Source organism: Eutrigla gurnardus (genome assembly GCF_963514095.1).
Source record: "Eutrigla gurnardus genome assembly, chromosome: 14".
Taxonomy (NCBI): domain Eukaryota; kingdom Metazoa; phylum Chordata; class Actinopteri; order Perciformes; family Triglidae; genus Eutrigla; species Eutrigla gurnardus.
This window is the reverse complement of record NC_139937.1, coordinates 15,683,430-15,697,834: the sequence shown is the minus strand read 5'-3', so window position 1 is coordinate 15,697,834 and position 14,405 is coordinate 15,683,430. Positions and strand designations below refer to the sequence as shown.

At 43.4% G+C, this 14,405-nt stretch overlaps 2 protein-coding genes across 2 annotated transcripts in view; one reads left to right on the top strand and one right to left on the bottom strand.

The window, feature by feature from the left end:
* The window catches only part of LOC311024283 (polyadenylate-binding protein 1A), a 477,590-nt gene that overhangs the window by 427,279 nt on the left and 35,906 nt on the right, over window positions 1-14,405 (bottom strand). The gene's annotated exons all lie outside the window — the stretch shown is intronic.
* Window positions 874-13,207, top strand: LOC311024288 (sperm-associated antigen 1-like). The gene is made up of 16 exons (XM_084026619.1): window positions 874-946; window positions 1,028-1,098; window positions 1,326-1,438; window positions 1,529-1,634; window positions 1,837-1,967; window positions 2,163-2,269; window positions 2,690-2,831; window positions 4,130-4,582; window positions 6,456-6,555; window positions 7,080-7,232; window positions 7,866-8,023; window positions 9,274-9,415; window positions 10,230-10,356; window positions 10,480-10,638; window positions 11,188-11,511; window positions 11,704-13,207. Exons 1-16 carry the CDS (start codon window positions 875-877, stop codon window positions 11,830-11,832), a joined length of 2,487 nt encoding a protein of 828 aa, XP_083882745.1. The 5' UTR covers window position 874; the 3' UTR covers window positions 11,833-13,207.

The following is a 14,405-nucleotide window of genomic DNA, read 5'->3' as shown; positions in this document are numbered from 1 at the left end:
GCAAAAAAAAAAAACTCAGCAGCAGGTAAAGCTATTCCCTTTAATTTTAATAGCAGCACGCTAATTTAACATTATTTTTATCGGCTAAAAGTAACACGTACGTTTCCTAAATGAAAACAAATAACGTTAATTAGAGCTACAGCTCATCTAAATTAACTAGCATTATGCTAGGTTAATTAGCTTACCCGAGTGAGCCATAGAACAACGTTGTTGGCGGAATAACTGAGTACACGGACACTCTTCCCAGATATGAATGAGGCTTTCTCTCAGCAAAACCAGTCCACCACCGTCGACCAGGGAGGGAAGGTCCCTGTGGAGCACCTGGACTATGACTACATCGAAAAATGCAAAGATGTCAAACACCTGGAGATGATCTTGAGAATACTTAGGTAAACAGCTGTGCTTGAGGTGTGGAATTCTGTGTGTTCATCTAATATTCTATTCCATAACATAGAACTTCTCATTCTCTCATCCTGGAAAATATATACACATACAAAGTGGGATAATTGAGCACATCATAACACATATCGCTAGGAATTAGGGGCTTTCAGAAATTAATGTTTTGTTTTGTGTGAAGGTCTGGCGAGGAGGGCATTTATCCTCATCTGATTAAGTTCTGTGAAAGTCACCTGGAGAAACTGGACCCAAGGAGCCGAGCTCTCAGGAAGGAAACCCCCGTGGCCACAGCAGCCAGCTTTTCAAGTGAAGAGTGGAGCCAAATTGTTGATGAGATCAAGGCATGCTGCACATTGTAGTGTCTTTTGTTTTTGTTTGTTATTTTTCCAGATTTATACATATGTTTTAAATAATTTGTTATTTACAGACATGGCAAGAAGAAACCAACAATACAGAGGCGTCACTAAAAGAGCAGTCAATGTACAATGATCTAGTGAATACAAATATGCCACCTGTAAGAGGTTCAAATTGCTCCATTCCACGCAGTCAGGTAAAAATGATCTCCCAACAACGTACGTAAACGTTCATTTTATGTGTACAATAAATAAAATTAAGTATTGTTCCTTCACAGACTTCAGCTCCAAAAGAAAAGAGGAATTCTTCAAAACATCCTCTCCCACGTGATTATCGAGAATGGGACAAGTGAGTCATTTTGTCTCTGCGTTTGTCTTTTATATTCAGAAGAAAGAAGCCACTGTTACAGCAGCTGCAGGCACTGTACAAGAAAGCTTCCACGCCTTTTACTCAGTAAAAATGCCTTAGCTAAGCTTCTTTCTTTACAATGATCCACGGTTAATCGGGTTATGCTGTTCTACGGCCTCATTTTGCAGAATACCTTTGCCCAAATATATTTTTTGCTCTGTTTCCAGGTTTGACGTTGAGAAAGAATGCGAAGGAATCGATGGAAATGTGGCCAAAAACGATCCACCTGTCATTATAAATACAGGACGCCCCAAAATCAAGGCTAAACTGGATGCTTCATGTAATGTATTTTATACAGAGCAGCTGCTATTCGTGTGCGTGTAAGGTGTGCGGGTGTGTCTGAAATGTGTGGTTTCTACAATACATCCAGCGCTGACACAACAGGAGAAGCTCCTTCTGGCAAACCGTGAAAAGGACAAAGGCAACGATGCTTTCAGAGCAAATGATTATGAGGAGGCAGTTGCATACTATTCCAGGTCAGGCTCTTAAAACAACTTTATTATTGAAAGCATATTACATGTCCTAAGGGGGTTATATTGTGTTTCCTGGCATTTAATTAGGCTTGTGTCATTCATTTAAGTGTGATTCCATTACCATTCGCTGTACCTCTAAGTCTTTGTGCATTATCCTCATTAAAACGAAAGGGTTTTCTTTTTTCTTTTGGGCTTTCCATTACAGGAGCATTTCCATTATACCAACAGTGGCTGCACACAACAACAGAGCCCAGGCAGAGATCAAACTCAAGCACTGGCACAATGCCATGAGAGACTGTGTAAGGGTGCTCCAACTGGAACCAGACAATATGAAAGGTGCTTTCATGTGTTTTGTACATTAGCACCTAAATGGAGTTACAAAAATGCATGTGGATAGAAATATGATCATAATGCAGGCAGGTATTTTTATGCATCCAATTGTATATTTTCCAGATGTTTCAGAAGAGCAGTTAGCAGTCGCTTCAATGTGTGTAACATCTATAACGTATGTGATTTATTTGTCATCGTCAGCCCTGCTACGGCGTGCCACTGTTTACTATCACATGGACAACTTCCAGTTGGCTGCTGAAGACCTCAGGGTGGTGCTTCGAGAGGAGCCGCAGAATGCTGCAGCCACTGTAAGTGATAGAAGCACCAAATCATGACCTGCCAGTAGCCATTTTGTCCACTAGGTGTCACTGTATTTGTGTGGGATCAGCCACTTAAGAATAGATTGCAGCTGCTGCATGGTATTAATAAAATCACACGTAATCTGTTATTCCTGTGAATCAAGAATGGTGTGGCTTTTCCAGTTGTTCTCCGATAGATGATGAGCTCAGGATGTGTTTTATTTGGTCGTCACCTTTAAGGACATTTGTGCATTCATTATTTATTAGGAATTTTAGTGTATTGTGGGTGAATGGTGAGAAGATGTTTCTTTCACAAACACGCCAAACAAGCTATATCTCATTCACAATATATGGGTGGTTGAATCAGCAGGTCTGTCACCTGTTCCTACTGTTGACAAATTCTAATGTGTGTATTATTTTTTGGTTTAGCTACTTCTGTCTGAAACTGAGAAGAAGATGAAGGAATGTCAACCGGAACGGCAAAGCAAAGGCAGAAAAATACTCATCCAAGAAGAAGAAGAGGAAGAGGAAGATGATCACAAAAACAATGAGACAAAAGCACAACAGACTGGTAAGATTGTTTGGACCTCCATATTCTTTATCTATACTCTTGATTTACACACACACACACACACACACACACACACACACACACACACACACACACACACACACACACACACAACTGTTTAAAATCCCCTGAATCATCAAGAAATCTATCTTTGATCAATTTAAACGAAAGTCATGGGTTTAACACAACATGGATTGTTCTTTTTCAGAGATAGTCTGCTTTTTAAAGCAGCATCCGCTATGAGTTGTGTATGATTCTTTAGCTGTTTAGCGATTAATTATTGTTGTATCAAGGCAGTGCATTGACAACCAAGCCCTTATTCATCAGTTCATCAACCATACACAACCATATACAACCATACACAACCATACACAACCATACACAACCATATACATCGTGCAGTAGCGCAATAGCTCTCTGGTGGTTAGAATTTGTTAAGTAGATCCTGACGTACATTTTTTTATATTTTAGGTGTTTGCAGAAATACTGGTGTTGAAACGTAGGCTGTCAACCAATGAGTTACATAGCATTGTTGTACAGCAATGCAAAAGATGTGTATTTCAGAGTTTACAAACGGTATCATAATTAGCTAGTTTTTCAAACCAAAGAGAACTGACTGTTTATTTTCCAAATGTTCAGAGCATGTCTTGTTCATAATTCATTAATAACCAGATTTAGAGGATCTTTATAAAAAAAATATTGTTACTTTATGTATTTATGGGGGAAACAAGTGTCGGCTAATAAACTCTCAAATGGCTTGAAAAAGTCCAATATTGATTGCCCTACTTTAAAGATTTTAAAACCCAGCATTGAAATTTGAATATATATATTCAAATTTCAATATAAATTATGTATAAAATATATTAGTGAAGTCTTGTATTTTTACACTAAACTGTGGTATATCTGTATATTCATGTTTGACTTGGTTCTTAGTTCCCACTGAAGCTGCCTGGAAAAGGATTTGCCCTCTAATCCTCTGATTAAACAAAACAGAGAGCTCTCATTTTCATCACAAACCCTTCTCGCTGCCTGTGCTATAGAAATAGGAAAAACCCCTCGGCCCTCTGGGTAACGTGACATACTGTATGCATGCATGTTGTCTGCCCTACCCCCACACAGCGCTTTCATAATTCACTGTTGAGAGTGGCTGCTTCCTGGAACTCCCTCTTTGAAGTGGCTCTGTGTCATGTGTGTCCAACCCTCCCCCACTGTGATGTAACCGCTGACTGCTTCCTGTGGGTGTGTCTCCCCCTTCTTTCTATGTCTCTCCCTCTCCCTCCCCTCCCTCTCCCTTCTAGCTCATCCGGTTGAACCCAGCCAGCCTGTGGGAGGGGAGAGCTCAGCTGCTCCTGCCGAAAGGGGAGACATGGGTAACGCTCAAAAAAAGCCCCACGGCAGAGGTGACGGGGGTCCTCACAGTGAGTTCAACAGCTCCCACCATGGACACTGGAGAGGCAAAGGAGGCAGCTCTGACAAGTACAGAGTCACACAGGAATCCAAGGAAAAGGTAGCCAATGGAACGAGCAAGAGAGGATCGACAGCTTCAGTCCCGGCTGATCAGAGGAACAGCGGTACAGGATCCCCGGCTGGAGGAAATGCAGGGGAAACTGTCAACCTTGATGCCCCATGTGGAGCTCTACCCCCACCTCTGGCCAGGCTAAAGAATGAAGGGAACCTGCTGTTTAAAAATGGACAGTTTGCCGATGCACTGGAGAAATACTCACTAGCCATCCAAGGCTATACAGATTCAGGTAGGAGGGAGTAGCTCTTGTGATTTATGCTGGTATTGTTATCATAGTCTGAGGTGGTCGGTAGTTTGATACATGATACTGGTGAGAAGTTCACTATGTGCCACCATTTCAGTAGCATTTACACTGACAGCAGTGTTTTGTAAACAACGGACCCATAGTGTAGCTCATTGATGTTTCATCTCACCCATATTTGGATAAATGTTGCTTTATGGTGTTAAATCATCAATGCTCTTAAAACTGTTTCCCGATAACTGGCTAATCATTTGTAAATCAAAGGTCATGACCTTGCAGTTATGATGTTAGTGCTCCTATTTAGTTTTGTTGCTTCATCACAGTGTAGGATGTGACAAAAATAAAACATCAAAATATTTTCCATGAGAGAAATTATACTTGAACCTCAGAATTGATCCATCCATAGAGCAGACCACACTGGTGCGCATACAGTCTAGAAACATGAACAGAGATTTCTATATTGAGGAGTCAAAAGGTTTGGCTGTCTGTTTACGTGATAAGCAATTTTGTCCCAATAACGATGGGTCAAAATGTGACCGTTCCTGCGGCGCATACGGACAGTGTTTTTGTTTTAGCCTCAGACCGGTGCTAAGCCTCTCAGCTCAGGTCTGCCCAGGTCACATGACCGCTAACCACTCACTGTGAAATTGAATCTGCAGGACCGCAGCAATAATTCTCACAGAGAGGGAGAAAGTGAACGATTGATGTCGGGGGGGGGGGGAGAAACTGCTGCAATTCAGGCTCGTCCACCATCAAACATACTCTCTTCGTCTGTCTGTGGACGGCTGTGAAGTACTCGCTGCCCCACTGTCCAAGTGACTGGACATCGTCCACAGTCCATCGTCTGATGTATGGAGGGTTACATGGAGTGCAGATAGAGCTGAGCTGATAGCAGAGATGCATTCTTTGAACCCCTTTAAACCAATTAAACAACAGCGCGGCGTGGTAGGGACACTTCCAGGAAAAAACTACTCATATTAACATTCAAACAGTCTTAAAGTGGTGTTTGGGTCTGCATAAGGAGTGTGTACCTCTACCATACTGTACATGCTCCACTGTCACAGTAACCTCACTAAGTGTGAGCAGTTGCTGAGACATCAGCCTCTCTGCTTCACTGTGTCATCATTCATAATCTAATTTCATCTGATGAGGTGGCATGCTAAGCTAAGCTAAGCTGTATTCAGTGTTGCAGAGGAATGTTGCTCTCTCTCTAATATATAGCACAAGCCTCGTTAGCCTCTCAATGATATTGATTGTAAAAATGGAGTCCAGGGAATACCAAACGCAGCGGTCTGTGGGAGCCAGTTTGAGGAGGAAGCGTCCTTAAAGTCACCTGATGAGCTTTCCCTCGGTTGTCACCTCCTTCATGTTATTCACCTCGTCGTCCCTGGAACTCATAGTGCTACTGCGGTAAAATAACAGGACGTATTAGTGGAAGAAAAAGTAGGCCTGCTGCCTTTTTTAGGTCCCAACAAAGAGTTTAAGGAACTTTGGTTCAGACTTGCATTGCAAGTTTGGTTAAAAGATGCAAGTCAAGACAAACAAGACGATTAATAATGTGTGAATGCGGCTTTAAGAATAATTACGGAGTCATGCTGATGCAGGTCGCTCAGTTAGTCGTAACAGGATTCCATTATTGCAACACACACAAAAATGTGGAGCACTAAAGGGTGGAGTGTGGCGAGATAATGGCAATACAGCAGACACGTAACCCTTAATTGAATGCCATGTCCTTGTTGAGCAGTAAACCCATGTTTCTATAGTGTTTCTGTGTCTGGTCAATGCATTAAACAGCCAGTGACCTCACACATTCGAGGTACATACTGCTTTTTCTGAGCTGTGTTCCTTTTTTGTTCTGCAGGGGTCGATAGTCCGGAGGATCTCTGTATTCTGTACGCTAACAGATCAGCTTGCTATCTTAAAGACGGCAACAGTAAAGAGTGCATAGAGGACTGCACAAGGTGAGGCACTTAGCTGACAGATCTTATAATACTGTGTGGATGATCAGTGAGACGTGATGCTAGCTGTGGGCGTCAACCCACATTTCCAAATTTACACTGGGTACCTTTAAACTCCAGCGTGGTTTCCCTTCATTTATCATCATTCAGTAGATGTCAGTAGCAGATCACTGTTATCTTATGGGGGGATTTGCATGAGGGGGTGTTGTAGGAGGTGCCATTAATCTCTTTAAAAAACTTCTCAGAAGTTGCATAAGCAGCAACAACATGAGGGAACCTCTCACATTACACGCTTGACATCCAGCTTCTAAGGCAAACTAGAAATTGGGTTGGGTTCACACAGACAGTACATGTACATACTAATGCATACATGAATGTACGAATACTTTCACAGCACAAGAACACATCCACGTTGAAATCTGTAACGCCGATCTAATGGCCAGGGCTCTCAGACAGTCCCATCTCTAGCAGAGCCAGCAGACTTGATCCTTTGCTCCTGTCTCATCACATCTATTTATACCAACCAGAGCCCTGGAGCTGCAGTCGTTCTCCCTCAAGCCCCTCCTGCGCCGGGCCATGGCTTATGAGTCCATGGAGCGCTACCGTAAGGCCTACGTGGATTACAAGACTGTCCTGCAGATAGACACCAGCGTGCGGGCAGCACATGACAGCGTCAACAGGTATTAGCTTTCACCTCTCACTTCCGCCGAGAGGCTGCAGAGAGCACGGAGATGTACCGAAACACGGGGAACGGGCCGAATGAGTTAGCAATTAATATTCACATGCGATGGTGTCATCGGCCTCACAAAGCCACATCGGCCTCAGTGACTACCCTCTAGTTTTAAAGAGATTTATGATGAAAGTGACCTTGCTCTCCATTTTAATTCTGGATGCCACATAATATCATTAGGTGTCTTAGATAAGGGAATTAAATCATTAAATCTGCCTTGAATATTATATATTTTTTTTAATAAGCTAGACGTCCATTGTGACATAATCAGAAGATTAAATGAAAACAAATGAACAAACATAGAAAGTCTAATTGGTGGCTAACAGATTTAGGTGTTCACAAGCAGCTCCGGCTCGGAGCTAATTCTGGCTCTCAGAGGGCATGTCCTCTCTGTTATGCAATGAGAGAAACTCACCTGGCTGCTCATAGTTACCAATAAACATCCATTCACCAATAAGATGCTTGTATAAAAAAAACATACTGAACAGCTTAGATGTTGAGGACTTACTTTCTGTGAGACTTTTTAATATCTTTCATCCACGTTTGACATCCACTGCATTGACTGATCTGCGTCCTCGTCCAGGATCACCCGGCTGCTGATTGAGCAGGACGGCCCAGACTGGAGGGAGAAACTTCCAGACATTCCCCTGGTGCCTCTGTCAGCCCAGCAGCACCGCAGAGAGGAGCCGCCGAGCGAAGAGGCGCTCCGGGCCCAAGCAGAGAAGGCAGCCAAAGATGCAGGTCTGTTCAGAGGAAGCCCGAGACTGTGGTGTGAATACGGCCAGAAACATCCTTTTGTGCTATAAAGTCTCATCAAGTCATGTGCTGACAGGCTTCTGTGGAAATCCTTGATCTCAATGTGACCTCTGGATTAATAGTGTGACATAAAACAGCACTGTGCTTTCTGAAGCTCATATTTCTACCTAATATTGGAGGTGCCAGCATGAGAAGCCTCTAATGTGTTGTATAAGGTTCTGATCCATAGTCAGTGTATTGCCTTGAGTAACAGACAGGAGTACCATAGAGAAATAGAGATAAGTTTGCAAGAGATAAGAGAAGTTCCTCCTACAAGCCCACTTCAAATAATCCAAACCATCCCTTTAAAGTAATTAAACAAACCCAACTAAAATCTGTGACGTTACAAATTACAATTTTCAAACTTTCAAAATAATACATATCACGATCTTCTAAAATAGGACGCACAGTGCATTAAATACTTAAACATGTTGCTCCACCTGGACCAACTATAACAGTAGAATCAACAATAATTTTCCAGTAAAATAACAGTCAAACATGAAAAGGGACCATTTTGTCTGCATTGAATACCGTACCTTATTCTCAGAACTCCTCCACTCCAAGATAACATTTCCAACTGTGGTATTTTTACTCAACGTAATTCATCTAGACCACCGAAACTCAGCTTGTTCCTGTTTTCCGGTCGCTGTGCAAGAGGAGAATGTTAAATGCCTGATTTTTTTTTATATAAGTGGATGTGTCACCTCTGCCCACTGACCATGCAGTTTTCCCGTTCCCTGGGCTGTGCTACGGCTGTTATTTTTAAACTCTAATGAAAGAATAGACCTGCTGGCACACATTCTCATCCCAGAAGACACTTTTCAACAGATTGATTAGCCCTTAGTCGACACCGTGCCTGATTGCTGACTCTTATGCCTCACGTCTAGCAAGCACAGCATTCATTTTAAGGGTTGAAACCACCCATCACAAGCACATACGCCAGTCCTCTTTAGCTGTAAAGCTTGAGGGTTTAAACCCTTAAAATGAATGCTGAGCCTCATTTTGAGGGTTTAAACCCTGAGGCTTTATAGCTATAGACGAGCGGCATATTTCCTTGTGTTGTGTTTTCTTAGAAATGAAAGAGAAGTATTGGAAGTGTCAACGTGGAGGCATTACTTCCACAGAAAGGAGAAATGAATTGTTCTTCAATGCGAGTTAGCAGTAATAAGTAATCATCTCTTTACGTTTTCTTCCAGAAAGGAAAGCAGAAGTTCGTTTTACGGCACTGAAGCAAGAAGGAAATGAGTTTGTGAAGAAAGGCCAATACCAGGATGCCCTGGGAAAGTACACTGAATGCCTTAAGTTAAAGCCAGACGAGTGTGCAATCTACACCAACAGGTTAGAGGCCCATTTTCACTTTCTCTTCCTCAGTGTTTTATGATGCGCTGTAACTTTCGTGGTTGATTTCCTTATTAAACAGGTCGGAACACAACCAGACAAATCAATGTGTTTGTTTGGATAACTTAAAACAGACTGATTCATTATCCCCCAGCTGTCATCTGCCAGGCTCTCTGGCTAATCCCAAGCAGTCGTCAGTCTGTCACTGGTGGTGAATTAAAAAGTATTGTTGGGAGGAGGTGGCCGAGGCCGCCTGCTTCACCACTGTTTAGCACATCTCCATTTATAGCCACTATCCTATTATCCTCAGCTGGAGAGACATACAGCGAGCATTGAGTGCATGCAGCAGCAGGCCTGACTTCATATTCTAACTGCCCCCCTCTCCCTCCTTTCTTTTTCAAAATAGCTCGTTGCAGAGGAACCTGTGATGCCGTCATAAAGAATGTGCTATTGTGCGTTCATGTTTGTGCATGTTTTTTTATGCTCTGCTGCGGAAAAGAGCTTGTATGGACAGCCACACCACAGCAAACACACACTCGCTTATTGCCACACAGCTGCTGCAAGGGAAAATACGGAAAAGACGTTCACGAAGAAAGCAACGCCATGAGAGAAAATGTTATCTCTCATCTCTTTCATGCCTCCCTCAGCCTTTAAAATGCAGTCTGATTCAAAGGCGATGAGTCACAAACTCATGATGCATTTTAGTCACACATCAAATTTGCTGCCGGTGACAAAAATAAAAGTCACAAGTGACGTGTGTGTGTGTGTGTGTGTGTGTGTGTGTGTGTGTGTGTGTGTGTGTGTGTGTTTGCAGAGCCCTGTGTTACTTGAAGCTGGAGAGGTTTAGCGAGGCCAAGCAGGACTGTGATGCAGCACTGAAAGTGGAGCCGACCAATAAGAAGGCCTTCTACAGACGAGCCCTGGCCAATAAAGGCCTCAAGGTGACGAGAGCTTGCCATTACTGACGACAATCTTTGAATTCAGATTGTGTGTGAAAGGGGCTTTTCATTTAATTCACGGTGGTTGCATTTCGTAAAGCTGTATTTTGTGTGTCCCTCAACCAGGACTACCTGGCGTGCAGCTCCGACCTGCAGGAGGTTCTGCAGCAAGATCCCAACGTGCAGGAGGCTGAGAAGGAGCTGGAGGAGGTCACAGTGCTGCTCCGACAGAGTCTGGCCACTGCTTCACCAGCCAAACCCAGAAAGACTGTCCCCATCACAGAGGTAGATACGTCTACCTCATCTGTAGCTCTCTGCCACATCCACTCTTGGCATTCTGAGTCAATAAACCGGATTAGCATCTACGTGTTTGGGAGCAAGCTCAAATGAGGAAAAGGGAGGCTCCTTGGCTCCGTGGTGATCGTCATATCTACAGGCCACGTGAACCGCATGTTACAGCCTCCTCTCTGCATTCACATGTACATGACACCCGTTCAAAATCAACTCCTTTCAGTCAACACATTCACAACCGTCGTGTTAGTGAATGAAAGGACGGTGCTCAACAGCCAGCTCATGGAAAGTGTGGGCAGCTGTTTCCACTAAACAAGCCCAGGCAAGCCAGTTTGTATGGCAGCGTTAAACGGCAGACACTCTAAAGTGAAGTGACTTGTGAAGGAAATCACACATCTAGCAGGCAAAAGTGATTATTATTATCCCGTTTGCTCGTCCGGTGGCCAGAAATATGACTTCAAGTAATAGAAAACCTGTGAACTTGAACACCGTATCTACTCTGTGAAAGCCCTGTCAAAGAGACATGTTCATCTTCTTTCTCAGGTGGAGGGTGACGAGGAAACGACAAGCGTTTCTAACTCGGAGAGCAGTTGCAAAGGAGAGGGCATCACCATCAATCTCCAGCCGACCAACGCCTACGAGTTCGGCCAGGCTCTGAACGCAGCCCGCAGCAGCGGAAACACGGCGGCCTGCGCTGACCTGCTGGCCTCCACTACCCCGGACAGGCTCCCCCAGTTCATGAGCACCCAGCTGGACGGAAACGCCATCAGCTTCATCATGCAGGCGCTGGACTCCCATCTCCTAGAGAGAGACCCCAATTTGGTCTACCAACACCTCAACCATCTGCACACCGCCGACAGGTTCTCGGTAAGATATCAATAAAGTATCTATCAAAGAGGATATTTCAGGAAAACTATCGTGAAGTTTATCTGAAATTCTCCTTCCAGAGCACACATTTAATTTGTTAACTGCCACATCTAATAAATCCTGATGTAATTAATCTGTCGGCTTAGTCCCCGGCCGCGGACGTTTCGGTGATAAACGGTTGTGTTTTTGTAGGTCGCGTTGATGCTGCTGGAGAAGGACGAGCGTCGCCACATGACTCAGCTGTTTGAGCACCTGACCGCCGCGCAGAGCTCGGAGTTCACGAAGAACGACGTCCAGAACCTGGCCAACAAATACATCTGACCCCCGCCTGCCCCTGCTCCCTGCTGCATGAGCTGCTGCACCACGACAACTCTTGGATCTATGCAAAACGCTGCACAAGAACCGAGTACACAAAGGCAGGAAGCTGCAGGATGTGTCCCAGAGCAAAACAGTGGAACTGAGTCACGTTCACTCTGCTGGTCTGTGCTGTTAATTATCTGACCGCCGTGTGTTTGAGTGACGGTAGAAGGAATCTATTTTTCTCTCCAGAACATTTTGCTATGCAGATTTACTTTTGTACCACCACTACCCATTTGCATTGTACAACAGGCAGACGGTGGGAAACGACAGACCTTCCACTTTAGTGTATTGATTAATAGGGTCCGGGATACAACGCTATGTTACTATGTTAATGCTAATACTACAAGTGAGTTTCCTCAGGACAAGCTCACGTTCCCAGAACTGAGCTCCTTGAACCCCCGTCAGTCTTTTGATATCAGCCGTTTGATAAATGAGCTCGTGTCAGACACCAGCCAAGATCAGAAATTCAGTGCATGCTGAATATTATGCCAAGGAACAAGTGGGGACCTGTGCATCGCCGTGGGTCAAAACCATAAGGTAGATAGTTTTATTATGACCATGTGTTCTCTATGATCTCTGAGGGAGGAATAGACCTGCATGGTATCGTATTGCTGTTCTGTGCAGTATGATAACAGGTTGAAGTGACTATCATATAGGAGAATATACAATTTGTAACCTTGACTCGGATGCTCTCTCTTGTTTAGCTATGCAATCAGCAGATCTGGGTTCTCGTGTCACATCACATCAGTGGCTGGTGTTTGTGTCTTTTCCACGTTTGACCAAATGTATCCTGACAGCCAGCGACACATCTTCACAGCAGTTCAGCCACGCAGATGTGTTCACGCCGGAGAGAAGCAGCATCTTTACCAGATGTGTGCCTTGGATTTCAGGCTCGGGGGTCGACGGATTTTGGCGAGCGTGCAGATTCTCCTAAAGACAGTATATTTATGTCACTCAGCTTTTATCAGAATGTCAAATGGTTTGGATTCATGCATCGAAAAAAAAATCATACATAAATTAACTTAGCTACATGCACGTCATTTAAATGTGTAATTTATTTGCTAATTTAAGTATTTAATTATTGAACATTGTAGTCATCTCATCCAAAATTGAGAACTGCCTGAATCCAAACCATTCTGTGTTTTCAAATGTTTTATTAATCCTACATGAATGTACCAAATTTAGTTCAGGGGGATAAGTTGGGGGGGCAAGAGGCAATAATTTCACATGTTCCAGTTTCTCTCCGCTGTGGTTTTAACGTTGTATTTCAGTAGAGATGTAAAACTAATGTGTACAGTATTCACAGAAGGCAGTTCAATAAATTGGAAAACAAATATTTTCTCCTTTTGTTTTCAGTCAAAAAAAGGAAAAAGCTAAATAAAAACAAAAATAGAACACCTTAATTATTTACAGCACTTGCCTTAGCCTGAAAAATGGAGGGTGGAACAACAGCATTTCATATAGATTTTTTTTTTATTTTTCTGATATGCATTTACACGCATATAGTAAAGCAAATTACCAAACAAATATACAAATACATTATGCCATTCTGCACAAATTACAAATTATATCTGGCACTAGTGTTCAAATTAGGATCAAGAATCTGGAGATTTGGTGGAGAATGAGAAACCGAACCGAGGAGGAAGAACAAAACAACATTTTTTCCTTTAACGTGTGAGTGACTGCAGCGTGTGGCCCTTATCCGCCAAACCAAACTCAGCGTTCATTCCAGCAACAGACCCGGTGTCAAAAGATCATTCGAGGTTTACCTTCCTGGTGGAGGTTCTCCTGAGCCGACCGCCGAGCGGTAAAGACAGGCTTGAGCAAACACTGAAATGAAAGTGTGGACAACACAAGTTGACTTCAAGTCTGCTCAGCAGCACCGGTTGGCGTCACATACAGGAAAACGTGGGGCAAATCAATAGGGGAGGTAACCCAGAACCGACCTATTCACCCCTAAAGACATCTGTGCATTGCAGAACATCAATGTAATCAGAATACAGGTAACAGTGCAGGTGCCTCGGGCCATTCTGCGGCCTGTTATTTGCGTAGCATTTGTGAAGCATGTACAAAAAAAAAAAAAAAAAAAAGCAGTCTGTATAATCCTGGGTCTCGTCTTCGTTCATCCCCGCGGTGTAAAAAGAATGTAATGTACTGCGTCTACAGGTATAAGATTTAACAAGCGCCTGAGTGCTGTCTTTGGTAGGCAATTGAGAAGTCTTCATTTACCATGTCTACCACAGTACGTCCTGTATGTGGATGAGCATCCCTCCTACACAGAGCGACGTTCTGCAACCTACGATGAGTCGTTGTTTGGAGTCTTAAAGACACAGTGGAGAGAGAGAGAGAGAGAAAGAGAAAGAGAGAGAGAGAGAGACAAACGCAGAAAACACAAACGGCTTCTTGAAGGCACCATGAGTTAACAAAGAAAGATATCAAAGCTCTCTCTTACTCAGTGAGGCGAGGCCATCAGCCTGAATAAATCACCTTTGAACAGGACATAACATTTTCTTTATACAATTTCACAGAATTGA

Coding starts and splice junctions, on each gene's coding strand:
- LOC311024288 (XM_084026619.1), top strand. CDS start 875: ATGTACAATGATCTAGTGAATACAAATATGCCACCTGTAAGAGGTTCA. Junction 947..1,027: donor GCTCCATTCCACGCAGTCAG/GTAAAAATGATC, acceptor GTTCCTTCACAG/ACTTCAGCTCCAAAAGAAAA. Junction 1,439..1,528: donor GGCTAAACTGGATGCTTCAT/GTAATGTATTTT, acceptor CAATACATCCAG/CGCTGACACAACAGGAGAAG.